Genomic DNA, 13947 nt, shown 5'->3' with positions numbered 1-13947 from the left:
AAACAGTTCACAATTCATTTCCTCAGAAATTATGACAATGCACAAGACAAGGCTTTATATTAAAATCAGATGGGGGGTTATTTTGCTGGGTTTTGTTTTATTTAGCTGCATAACAGAGTTAACTCTACTTTTTAGCATGCAAAGACAGCAGGCCCACAGGGAGATGCTGAAACAGCTTTAGGAAATTTTGCATGTATACAAATGTCATTTCTTTTGTTCAGTGGATTTATTCTTTATGAGAAAGGATTAGAGCAACCAGAATTATTTATCTTTGTTGCTGTGGAGTTATTTAGTACCAGCAAAAATATTCAGTTTGAACACAATGAGGCATGTTTGTCCCCAAGTAATTTTCCCAAGGCCACAGCAGAAGCTGGGAGGAAAACTACCATCAGCTCAGTGACATTCTTCAGCTAAGCAGGTTCCTTTATCAAGTTGAGCTCAAATTCCCACTCACTGAATCCCAGCTGAATAAATAACCTATTTCTCAGCTTGGGTTAGTGGGTTTCTGCAGTTAAATTCTCCACTGCTGTCACCACTGCTGACTGCTAGCAGAAAACCACCACAGTTGTATGACTTGTGCTTTGCCACTCACCTTTCTCTCTCTCTTCTATCCCTGCCAGCAGAGCATAGAATATATGATAATTTCTTTCCCCGGGGTTTTGTCTTACTACACGATTCTGTCAAAGTAAAAAATAGTTTCCACTTAAGTGATCATTTTTGAAGACAATTTTTTTATCCACAGTTTCAGACAAAAATTTAATCAAACACAATTAAATAAGCAAAAGCAAACATCATCTTACTTTTTCCAATAAATCTGGAGCCAGCAAGAGAAGCTTCAGTCAAGGAATAAAGTAAAAATCAATTAATGCAGAAGCTTTTTATAATCTTCCTTCTTTTGTTTGAGACAATAGGTAGACTATCATGGTCTTAAAACATGCTACGCTTGTTTCATACACCTACAACAAGATAAATAAAGTAGCAAGAATGATAATATTGTAGCAGTTCTAATATCAGTGTATCAGCACCTTCTCTTCCATCCCATCAAAACTGGACTTGGGAGATTCTGAATTTTAAATGACATCTGCTTTTTTTTCCCCCTAAAGCTTGGAAAAAAACTCAAGAATTAAATTTTCCCCACTGAAAACACAGTTTAAAACAGCAGGTAGGATCTCCTTGGAATATTCCTCATCCCCACACCTCTGCTGCTCTGGTGGAGGTGGCTCATAGACTGATTTTGGCAAATGCAGGACAAATCTGAGGATTTAACCTACCCAGATTCACACTGCAGAAATTGAGCAGCTCTGCTCTTTCAAGTTCTTTTCCAGAGAAGTAAGCAGCTTATCTTTGGGTACAGTAATGAGGGAAATGGCTGACAACTCAAGTTATTCACAAGGATTCAGGCTGTTTTAGCTCATTACATGGGAAATGCACACGAGCCATGTCACGCTAGGGGCAGCAATACGAAGTGCTGCTCCTCCAAGAGTACAAACACCCCACACCACCACAAAAGCAGGAGTGCATGTGTGAATTTGGTGTTGCTGCTTCCTCTTCCCACCTACACCGGCTCAATTTAACTGTGTATATTTCAGGATGAGGTGAAAGGAGAGACAAAGGCAAGCCAGCTCTCCTTCAGCCCTCCATCAAGGAGGTACACGGGTGCTTCCCACAAACAGGGGTCAAATCACCAAACGAGGATACAATCCATAATTCTTCCTCCCTGAATGTTCCCTTTCTGACAGATGTTCAGCTGAATAAACTTCCCAAAGCGACTTGAGTTGTTGTTGTAAACAGTCTTCGCGTTGCCAAAAGCTTCCATAATTGGACTGTGAAGACAGAGAATGACAGGAGTGTTAACATGTGACCAGCATGCCAACAACTTCACATGGAGCTGGTGAAAGGAACAGCACTCTGACAAGCTCCCCTCTGACACTCCACTCAGCAGCAGCCTACATCCCAGCATTACCCTCCATTTAGCAATGGGCATCTCATTTTTCTAGCAGAAGATGCAAGTATTCATGCAACAGGGAAGATAAATCACACTGAACTACTCTGCAGCTTCAGAGTAGTAACTGCTACTTCCTACTTCTTTTGTAATTGCTCAAAAGATGCACACAATTCTCACTGCAGTACTCAGATGATAGAAATAAGAAATCTCAGTGCATGCAGATTGCTAGATAGAGGCAAGGAGTCCTTGTCCTAGGGAAATTAAAAAAAAAAAAACCTACATCAAGATACAGCATGTACAGCAGAGATGAAGCAAGATAAACAAAAGTAATAGCATCTCAAATTGCCTTTGTTTTTAAATAGTTTAGAACCATGTAATTTCACGTCAACACCAAGATTTCTTTTTTGCTTGCACAGATTGTGTACAATTTATCTGATGCATTTACTCATCTGTCTTATCAGCTCTCCTTATCCTCCCTTTCCTCAGCATGCTTTTATCACTTGAGCACTTTATCCTCACCATGCTGTATCTTGTTCTACCGTATCCTCAGGCTACACAAACTGAACCAAAGGTATCTTCCTCCCATCACCCATTTCCATTACTCTGATTATCTGAATTCAGCCCCAAACACAAATGAAAGCCACCATTAAAGCTTCATGCAATTCAAAACTCTGTATTTTTGCTTCACTAAGAGATACTACATGCTCACAATTCTCTAAAGCAGCCAGGTAATTTTGTTAAATGGAATACTTCCCTTTCTCCAGTACACATTTTACTGTTCAGTAAACACACACACATATTTGATTACATTGCAAGATCTTATTTCAATGTCAAAGTTTATATCTTCTGAAAAAAATACCTGTGTATTGAAAGATCCCATACCTGCTCTCAAGAATAGCTTGCTCCACACAGGAGGTCTTCTCTCTGGAGGACAGCTCCAGTGAATGTTGGCTCATTGCAGACAAGAACTTGAGAATCAGCTTAGTGCTCTCCGTCTTACCAGCACCACTTTCGCCACTGAAAGAAGGGGAGGAAATGGTTTGCACAGTCCCAGTGGCCAGTGAAGAAGCGCTCTGGCTAGCCACCTAAACTCTACATTACTGGAGGTCAGCAAGACTGGGGTGACTAGAAGTGATGGACAAATGAAGCCAGAACACCCCATGAAACTTCCTGAATATGACATCCAGGGAAAAACACGAGCTGTCCTTAAGCTTTTTAACTGCCCAGACAGCATTTCAAGGCACTGACTGCATGTGTACACACACCTAGGAGACAACAAAGAGCTCTCTGAATGCAAACAATTATCCAACACTTCCCACTATCATGTTAAAATAAACTCACAACAAAGACATGGTAAAGGGATAAAGACCAAACAAAGAATCATATGGGAAGGTTTGGTATACATTGCAGCAATTTAGCTAATGAAGGAGCCCCGCTGGGAGGAGGAGGAAGTTAGAGACACAAATACACATTCCAACACATAAAGGCTACTCATATAATTAATACTGAAATTCTTAGTAAGCTACATACTCCTTAAACACACTTTTTATATATCTTTTGAAACAAACCAGATTCATGTGAGTTCGAAATATCCAATTTCCACCTCTCATTACCATCAGAGATATAAAACCTCTCATCACCACCCACAGGAGAACAAAGCCATTTGATAATGCTAAATTGACATTTTAAAAGCAAATTATTAATAAGCAACCCTGCTGATGCAAACAGAAGGCAATATACTCAGTTTCCCTTCAAAGCCAACACTCTAAAAAGGGAAAGTTTAGATTTGGCTCATTTCCCCAGTACCCTAAATTATGTAGCCTAAACAGACACTGTGAGCTATTAAGAAATATAACTTGTAGGGAAAGTTTGTCTAGCTTGCTCATTCTTCATCTACAGCAATAGCACTGTATCCTAAGCTGTGGCCTAGCTCCTCATTAAGCTGTACTTAATTCCAGTTTACTCCCAAAGAAAGAGGGTACATTTTGGTCTTACTTCACCTTTTCTATTATAGCAAGTGGGAATTTTGACTTTGATGGAGCACAACTGGGCATGTGGAGCAAGCCTAGATAATCTGACAGTCTTTTGTTGTGCCATTGCTGAGTAATGGCCCCACTGATTTTAGGTTACAACGAAGTATAATGATGCTTTCTAGTAAAATGCAAGGAAGAAAGGCACTGCCCATAAATACAGCATGACATTTTCCTGCAAATGAATGTCAACAATAAAATTAGGGAAGAGACATTCAGGAAATATAATGAGACATCTTCATAAATGCCAATATGTTCCAGCAAGTGTGATTCATCCATTATATTTATACCACATCAAACAAATTCTGTACTGTTTTATATGTAATTTTACCATTGATGTTTTTTATGTAATTTTACTGTTGATGTCTGGCCTTTTCAGTATTCCTTCCCTTTCTCTTTTCACTTATCTCTTCTGCCCAAGAAGAAACAGATAACATTCATTCCTGCATTCAATACTCACCATAAAAAAACATTTTTACTAGTAGTTGTGAGAGAGCTTCACAAACCCTTGCATTATTCTTGTCTAGTGCAATAAATCATCAAGTGATACACACCTCTTCTGCCTAATTCTCTCCCTCTGAGCCATGCATATAGCTCAAAAGCAGGCACAGGGTGACACTGAGGACATCACCTCTTCCATTGATACCATCCTTCCTCTGCCCCACCCACTGTCCCTTGATCTGCAGAATCTGTAGTTCTGTGGAAGCTGAAAGTTACCCCACTGTAAATGAGAGCCATTCTACAAGTGAGATATTCAAAGCTGATGGAAAAATACCTCCTGCACCTCTCTCTGGTACAGCTGGCATAATGCACAATTACCTGCTCTTGTTTTTTTCTCAAAACAGGAGAGACTCAGAACTGGTTTGATTCTGAACTTCCCCAATGTCCTATTTTGACAGTTGCCAACTGGAGATGCCCATGAAGACATAGATTATTTCCCTTGTGTTCTTCCAGCTTCCAGTTATTTGCTGTTCAGAGGCTTCCTGACCTAAATCTGGTTTTTACATGTCTTGTAACCCTCAATATACTTATCTTCCATGAGTTTCTAGCCATACTCCCTTAAAAAGCAGATGGTCTTGTTTTTTAGATCCACCTCCATTAGTTTCATTTGATACCTCTCAGTTCTCATGGCAGAAGGAGAAACCAACAATTCATCCTGGCACTCTTTCTGCTGTGCAGGACTTGATGGTTAGTGCCCCAAATTCAAGGTGCCTGTCTCCATTAGCCATTTCCCATGTTATACTTCTTATTACTTTTTAAAACTTTCCTCTGAACCACCTTCAGTTCCACAAGGTCCAAAGGATTGATTTACACAACGTTCTCTGCTCATTTAGTAGAAACCACTCCATTCTCTTCACTTTTACAGTTACATGGGATCAATCTTTCAGAGTGCTTAGAAAGCTTTTGCCTACAAGGTCAGTAAAGGGTGAATATTTTAGTGCAACCTTTCCAGCAACCTTTCCAGCCCATGAATTTAAGTGCCCAGCTTGTTCCACATCACTACATTCAGGACTGTGAACATATTAAGTCTGACAGCAGGCCAGAAGGCCCCCACTTAGAAGACCTTTAGACTTTCTCCATGACTTGATCTATGCAGGGCTAAGGGCACAGCAGCCTGCACTCACAACTGCCACAACGTAAAAAGGGGTCACTGAGAGAGACTCCTCATTCTGAAGGACGTAACACTAAATCATTTCCCTGTTCTGTCTGGGTAAAGAAACAGCAGAACAGTCTGTAGTGGCTGCTAATCGCTGACACACCAAAGGCACTGCTCCATGAGCACCTCTGGAAGTCCTAACCCAGCTCCTGAGGGCAAAATGACCAGAAACCCCACAGGGGGGAAGGGCCCGGGAAGGCCAAAGGGTACTTGAAGTGAGACAGGAGGCCAACACATGTCTTGACCCTACCTCCTCTTGGAATTTCTATCAGCTGAACACCACTGGAACCAGGAGTGATAGCTATACTTGTTCTTTTCTGCATCTTTTCTGCCTTTCTCTCTTTCTTCCTCTAATTCCCTCTTCTTGGAGCTCTGTGTAACTTAAAATTGGATGAGCATAGAAGGGCTAAGTTAATGCTTTGAGAAGTGTTTTGTTGATGGAATGCTGCTCTAAACCTTTGCAAAAGTTCTCTGATTTTCTAAAGTTGCCAGTGAAGTTTTTTGTTGTTTTGACCCCCCTTGAAAACATCTTCTCAGTACTTCTCCCATGTGTCTGAGTACACAAACAACCATAAATCCTTTCAGGAGTCTCAACAAGTGAGGTTTTTGGGGCCTTACAGTCTGCTGCCTTTAAAACCCCAAGACAGATACACATAGACAATACAGGGCCCTTCAGCAAATATACTTCATCAAATGCACATCTGAACTTTGGTGCATCAGTCTCACAAGGACACCACACCCATCACAGGTCTGGGTCCCATAGAAAAGATTTGTTTCATACTGATTTTCAAGCTGAACAACAATAACAAAAAGTTTCAGGCCATGAGATAATAATAACAGAGAGAACAAATTGGTATCAGACAGTGATTTCCCACTCATGGCACTGACTTGAATGTCATACAGAGCAATGGTTGTGGCTCCCTTTACACTTTGGGAGTGCTATGACGTGGATCAATTGCAATTTTATCTGAGAGAAGAGCGTTTGTTTGCTTCTGCACAGACTAGGTCACTTTAAACAGAGCAGCAAAAAAACCTCAAACCAAACCTAAAAATATTTTCCTATTCTTGTAATAAAGGTGTGGAGGTTTGAACTTGGTCTCAACTTGTGAACTTCAGCTAATCATGGGGCAGCTCAGCCCCATTCCAACACCAGGATAAGCCACTTGTCTATTGCTCAAATTAGATGGACTTTCTTCCTGTTCCTGAGGCACCCAGCTGAAAAATCAGAAGATGTTTTTTACATGGTGGGCTTTTCCCCCGCCCCGTTTTAAATGAAACTGGACCCTGCAGTAATGATTCAGACCAACATGAAACTGAGAATTCATTGATGCAGATGTTTTTGTCTACAGAAAAAATGCTAGTTTTTTCGCCTGTGACAGGTAAAACACCATTTCACAACTATGTACATATTCTAATACACCAGTTGTGTACAGCTTCTTCAGTGTGTTGTTTTGTTAACATCTTAGGCTGCTAAGTCCTTTTTATGCAGCATTATCATTAATTAATGCCTGTTACACACACCAATAAATAAGCATCTCTGGGTGATTCAATTTATCATCTCTTCCGCATTTCCTTCCTTTTCACCTCTGGACGGTTATACAGGAAAAATGGTCTCACATTTAAATGATATTCTGAGTTTTTCTAATTTGTGTTCTGCAATTCACCCTCTCACCCTACTCCAATCAAAAAAATATCCCAATATTAATATTTTTCACAGGTTTTTGAACCCAAAGCCAGAAGAAAGCAGCTGCAAACCAAAGCTGAGCTAATTCTGGGGGCCAGCAGGGGGCACTTCAAGTCCAGAGGATCATCAGAAAGCATTCCAAGCGCCTTCCTTTGTGTGGCTGTTAAAATTTGCTACCGAATGCTGAGATCCCAAGGTCAGGAGCAGCTCAAACTGCCTATCAGAATGTGAATAATTCCCTCATTTTAACCACCGTGTTTTCGAGATGCAACAGAATTTTCCTCTTCATCATCTCTTACATTATTACATTACAATGCAAGACCAGAATATTTGTCCAAGTTAAAACACTGAAGAGCTCTACTTGGCTACGTTCTTTTTCAAATGCCAGTAGTAACCAAGAAAGTTACAGTGACAGTACAGTGACTTTTTTGCAATGTCTAATTCTAAACCAGTAAAAGATGCAGGAATGATCAGGATGCTGAGTTTGCCAAGCACACTGTCATACCTCCACTTCTAATGCCCTAAACGAGATATGTGACAACAGGGATTTTCCTAAGCTGTAGAAAGGCCATGGAAACCTTCAGTAATTTTAAAAAAATCCTATTCTGAGTCCTTCACAGATAGAGCAGCTAATGCTCTTTAAGGAAAGCAGATTTGGCATTCAATTTTTTAAATTTAAATTGCACATTTCCTCAATTTCTGCAGTAACAAGATACCCTTAAATAGTTGTATTGTGCCACTTATCTGAAACACAGAACTTAAACAAATCACTGTTTCAATCCATGACCACAGTATACAATTTTAAAAGGGATTCCTAATGCAAAACTTCTCCATATTATAGCTTATCTGTACCAAAGCACATGGTTTACAGAGCAGAAAGTGCTGAAGACTCCCCTGGAACATCACACACTTCTGCTTATGTCCATTTTAGGACATAACCTCCTTTCCTCTTGGCAGCTTGTGAGGAACTGGAATGAAAGGTAAAATACTGAGACTAGTGCCAAATGGCAAAAATACCAATGGCCACCAGAAATTGTTTTGGTCACTAAATTTGTATACACAGGCTGCTCACAAGTGCCTGCCTGGCAATAAAACACAAAATCATGACTCCAGGCTAGCTATTGTCACATGACAAAGATCTCTATGAATTTTATTTTTGCTTGGATTCTTACCTGAGCTCATCTTTATATGCACAGAACTATGTATCAAGTAATAAGAGGGAGAAATACAGTGAAAGAAAGCTGAAAAAACACACTCTTCAGCTTTGTGTCACTGCAAAGCAGAACCTCCCTAGAGGCGAGGGCAGGTGGGCACAGTGACCTGAGAGCCTGCAGAAAGTTGCAAGGCAGGCCTGGCTGTGTTGAAGCTAATCTACATTTCTAACAAGAGCCTGGGTGCTGAACTACATACACCAAATCCCCCTCGTATCCATGAAGCCTTGCAACCTGGCCCACAATCTGAAATGTCAGTAGAAACTGCCTATTGCCAAAGGTGCTGCTCTCACTGTGCCTCACCCCCTCTCTGTCCCACCGTCTGCCCCGGGCTGCAGTCAGTCCTACAGCCACCACAGGGACTCCTGGGGAGGTCGGGAGACAGCCAAAATCATGTCAGCTCGTGCCTGAAGAACTCTACACGTGTAACCTTGTGGTGCAGAAGATGACAGCAAGTAGGCCTAATCACAAAAATGTTTTGAAGGCAAGAGAGGAGAGGAAGGGGAGACATAAGGTCTCCTACCCCACTGAGCATCACCCCCTGTCCAGAGCCTGGTGGCCGGGGCCATGCTGCAGTGACCTGCTCCTCCTTATCTGGAGGTCCAGACTTTGGTCTCTCTGCCTGTGTGTGAGCCAACACAGCTGAGCTGGCAGGCTAGGGAATGGGAAAAGAGCTGGCTGCACTTTCAGCTCTTCTGGAGCCAGAAGGAAGGAGCTGAAAGCAGTGAAAAGCTATTGAAATGCCAACTGCTCCCTAACGCACCCTCGGCCCCAGCCAGAGCCTGAATACCAGTGACACAGTGGTTCAAACGGGAAGCTATTAAATCACCATTAAATTAAAGCACAACAAGATTAGGCAAGGAAGATTAATCAGGCAGAATTAAGTGGCTGAAATGTGGAGGGGTTTCTCTTTTGCTATTCTTATTTACTGCATATCTCAAGAACTGGTAGGTTAAGTTTTTTTTTCCTCTCCATACAGGAATTAGAGTACAGTGGTGACAAACTACTGAGCTGCACAGAGATGTTTAAACTGGTGGGAAAACACTTAGGGTAACATTTCATGTGTGAAGACCAAAAATGCCCAAAAAAATTCAACAGAGTTTTTTCACTAAATGTAATTTTAAGACACATTAAAAAAATTTAACGTTTTGTTAGAGGTACACAGAATGACACAAAACAAGTTCAGAACTCTCTTGAAACCATGCTGTTTTAAAAGTCTACTTTCTTTTGGAGTTCTCCCCACGTGGCCCACAGCCATGCTCCCAAACCACCTTGAAAGGCTCACTATTGTATTTACGGGGTGCCCCGACGATGGAAGGAATGATGAATCTGACTCCATGTTCTCAGAAGTCTAATTTATTTTTTTATGATACTATATTTTATAAAAGAATACTAAGCTAAACTATACTAAAGAATACAGAAAGGATACTTACAGAAGGCTAAAAAGATGATAATGAAAACTCATGACTTTTTTCAGAATCCCGACACAGCTTGGCACTAATTGGCCAAAGAATGAAAACAACCCACAGCAGAAACCAATGAAACAACCACCTGTTGGATAAACAATCTCCAAACATATTCCACATGTGAGCACAACACAGGAGAAGCAAATGAGATAAGAATTTGTTTTCCTTTTTCTCTGAGCCTTCTCAGCTTCCCAGGAGAAAAATCCTGGGTGAAGAGATTTTCAGAAAACGTGAATGCCACAGCTCACCATCAGGGGCACCCAGAGCAGCAGCAGCAGGCAGCACTCACCTGATGAGGATGCACTGGTTGTCGTGGCGCTTCCAGAGGCAGCGGTAGCACTCGTTGGCCACGGCGAAGATGTGGGGCGGGATCTCTCCCATGTGGTGCCGGCTGTAGCGCTCCACGGCGGCGCGGTCGTACAGCCCCGGGATGCTCTTGTAGGGGTTCACCGAGGCCACTATTGAACCAATGTAGGTCTGCAAGCACACAACACCCCCAGAGCTGTTAGCACATGTGTGGGGAACAGATTGACACTCTTGTCTAACGACAGACAAGAAATACACACTTGCAAAACCATAACAATCCTTTGGATAAAGGTGGCCAGCAATTTTCCCTGATTTCTTCCTTTCAAGAAAAGCAACAAAAGGGCGAAAGTTGTTCCCATCTCTGTCATGTTCTCAGGCTTACCCCACCTATAACACTGAGCTTATTGACTGTACAAATCCCTGCCTTAATGCTGCTTACAGCTGCATGGTAATGCCTATCAGCGCTGGCCTACAGCTGCTTCTCATGTGTCCTTAGGGACTTGCTGAACTTACTAAAAACCTGACTGAGCCCAAAGTAACGGTGGAAAAGTCTGTATTTCCATGTAGAGCATCCAAGTCCTTCTCTGCTACTCACTTTTAAAACAGAAGTATCAGGCATTATGGTAGACACTAGGACCATAATATTTAGAATAGCAGGCTCTAAGAAAAGCATGTGAAGCAGCAGATGCTCCAGAATCACTGGGTTTCCACAACATTTTTAATATTAGTTGGATGCAGAACAGCAACTGGCAAGTCATTAATTTCTATCCCACTGCAATTAGATAGCACATCAGTCAAAACCACCCAGGTAGCAGCTTATGCCCATTCCCATTGCCTTAACTCATTAGGCTGCAGTAACCTGATCATTTTCAACAGTCTGTTCACAATGCTGTTCAATTTCTCCCTCACCCTCTATCCACTTCAATATATTTTTCTAATAAAATTCCATTAAGTGAGGTAGGAGATGACATTAAGCATGCTATCTCCAGAGTTTCTGGGGCATGTGAAATTAATTGATATACTGTACAGCATGTGCAGCGTTACTTCTGCAGTCCCAATTCCAATTCGTTAAATGCCCTTTCTGCGGTTACAGGCAGGGAGCTGACACCTGGCTACAAGAGCCCTGCTCTGGACTGGTGAAGAGCCAGGCTGGGCAGCCTCCAGCCCTGTAACACAGCCCCCATGTACAGACAGATGCCTCACCAATCCTCTCATCACTGACAGGAACCAGCTGTGAAGCTGACAGCTGGACTGGGGCTCTCTTCACCTCCACAGACCCCTAACCAGAGATGGATGGATAAGGGGAGCAACGTCTTGCAAACCCCTGAAAGGCAGCCCCACGCGCTCCCCCTGCCCCTCCTTCTCTAAGCCACCACAGGGCATTCACTAAGACAAAGGGACCATCAGTTCCCCCATACTTTCCTTTCCCCTCCATCAGTCTCTTTTGCAGCATTAAAAGCCCACATCTACCTGCCTCCCTCTTTTTCTCCTTAATTAACATGCAATTATCGCTGTGTGTCAGCTCTCCTTTCTCACTGTTACCCTGCTGTTACAGCCCCCATTATCCACCTGTTCACCCTCCATCAGGCCCAACACAAATTGCAGCTTTGAGCATTTGCTAGGGGAACTGCAGTGGTGCCCTTGAAATCATGACAATTTTATTAGCAGTAAGAGGAATATCCCTCCTCACTGTAACTCTAGCACTTTTAACAGAGTGGTGAATTTTCAATCTGTGTTTTATAACACCACCCCCCCACCCTCCCATGCTGTGCGACAGCTCAGAAGATTTCATCTAGAAGAGAGATACCATTTCAACATGAGATCGTATCGCAGGCAATTACAGCACTGAGACAACAGCTTAATTTCCTGGGATCATCCCCTCTTGGACTCTTAAATAAGTAATAAGTAACAAGGAAGGCTCTGAAAAAAACTTCCTCTGTTTGATACATATTTCAGCACAGATTGCACAGGGAAAAATTTTAAGAGGCTTCTTTTTTTAATTACATGACTGCAGTCCAAGTATGACCAATAAAAGAGACTGCTACGGATCCTCCTCTTTCCCTTATTAAAGTCTGGCTGAAGTCTTTGGAAAAGAGTAACTTGAGGCACATCATCCCAACAGATGCCATGGCAAAGATGTAAATAAAAAAATCCCCATGAAACATGATACCATCTAGCTTCATCACTAAATAATCACTCTATAGCTTCTGCAAGAGGAAGTACCTGACAGAACAGTACCTCCACGAAAAAGCACTGGCAAAACTGCATCACCATGGGCTACACATTGGGACTTTTCTTGCTTCTCTTCAAAATAGTAAATATCAGAAGAGGTGACAGCAGTCCATTTCTGCATACACTCATTTAAAATGGGGCAGTCTTTCACATGACTTAAGCACATTTTTTTTTAAGTGACAAAAAGACTTCCAGAATATTAGTCATTACTGTGAATTATTAAAGTTTATTAAATAAAGTGAGCTGGCTTCATTGCCTTGTAATGAAATGAGGTATAATAGAGAAAGGGGCAGTGTATTACAGCAATAAAAGAAACCTAGTGAACATCAGAAATCATACTGGTAAAAAATCACCTCATTGAGTAATGCTTAGGACATGTCACTATTAAAAAAAATCCTCTCTCTATCTTTTCCTTTCAGCAAAAATGTGAAGAACCACAGTCTCTACTGACAAAGATGCAGATTTGTGGTTCCAGTCTTCTGGTGCTTTAAGGGTGTACTAGCTCTTTGCAGGAAAAGTTAAATGCATGCACAAACTGCCACCAAATTATAATGGCACATGACAGAACAAACTCGGGACTTCAAAAACAACTTCCTCATCCCAAGGCAATATGATGAAAAAAGCATATTCTTCACAGACACAGTGGATCACATTTATCACCTACCAGGTGTCACAGTCTGACCCAGGAGTAGCCACAACCAGCTTAGTCTGCATGGACTAAGGAGTTAGCTGGCCCAAGCAAAGGCTCTGCCTTCATCCAGGGTAGTTCAGCAAAGTATCAATGGGCTGAAGCAGCACTGTTATTAAAAATTATTCCAATTATTTTAAAAGGTCACGTTAAAAGACAAATCTTCCAGAAGTCTTTGTAAATTGCCTCTAGGATACTCCACTGCAGCAAGATCTGCTGCTGTAAGAATAATTTCCTACATCACTTCCAGGCTTACTACTTATCCCATCCAGTACCTATCACAACGTCTTACTAGAAGCAATATTTTATAAGCAGTAGATCCCAGAGTGGCAGCTCTAAGAGTCCCGAAGTTAGGAACCTCGGGGAGAGGGGAAGGATACATGTACTCCCATGAAGAACGCTAGCAACTCTCAACTTTATAGAATCACAGAACGGCCTGGGCTGCAATGAGAGCAAAGATCATGTAGTTCCAACACCCCTGTCATGGCCAGGGACACCTTCCACTAGAACAAATTGCTCAATGCCCCATTCAATGTGGCCTTTAACACTCCCAGAGATGGGGCATCCACAACTTCTCTAGGCAAACAGTTCCAGTGCTCTCACCCTCACAGTGAAGGATTTCTTCCTAATATCTAATCTAAACATACTCTCTTTCAGTTTGAAGTCATTCCCCCTTGTCCTGTCAGCACATGCCCCCAGAAAAAGTGCCTCTCAATCTTTCTTGTAGG

General features: G+C 41.9%; 1 protein-coding gene across 1 annotated transcript in view; it reads right to left on the bottom strand.

The window, feature by feature from the left end:
* Positions 1-13947, bottom strand: part of MYO10 (myosin X) — a 162931-nt gene that overhangs the window by 62897 nt on the left and 86087 nt on the right. Inside the window, exons 4-8 of the mRNA XM_036406885.1 lie at positions 10283-10470; positions 2828-2962; positions 1699-1823; positions 801-814; positions 593-677 (exon numbers count right to left, since the gene is read on the bottom strand). Of these exons, the coding sequence (XP_036262778.1) occupies positions 593-677; positions 801-814; positions 1699-1823; positions 2828-2962; positions 10283-10470 (547 nt within the window). The remainder of the gene's footprint in view (positions 1-592; positions 678-800; positions 815-1698; positions 1824-2827; positions 2963-10282; positions 10471-13947) is intronic.

The sequence above is a fragment of the Molothrus ater genome, chromosome 1 (genome assembly GCF_012460135.2).
Source record: "Molothrus ater isolate BHLD 08-10-18 breed brown headed cowbird chromosome 1, BPBGC_Mater_1.1, whole genome shotgun sequence".
In the NCBI taxonomy this organism is placed as follows: domain Eukaryota; kingdom Metazoa; phylum Chordata; class Aves; order Passeriformes; family Icteridae; genus Molothrus; species Molothrus ater.
This window is presented reverse-complemented; position numbering and strand designations above follow the sequence as displayed.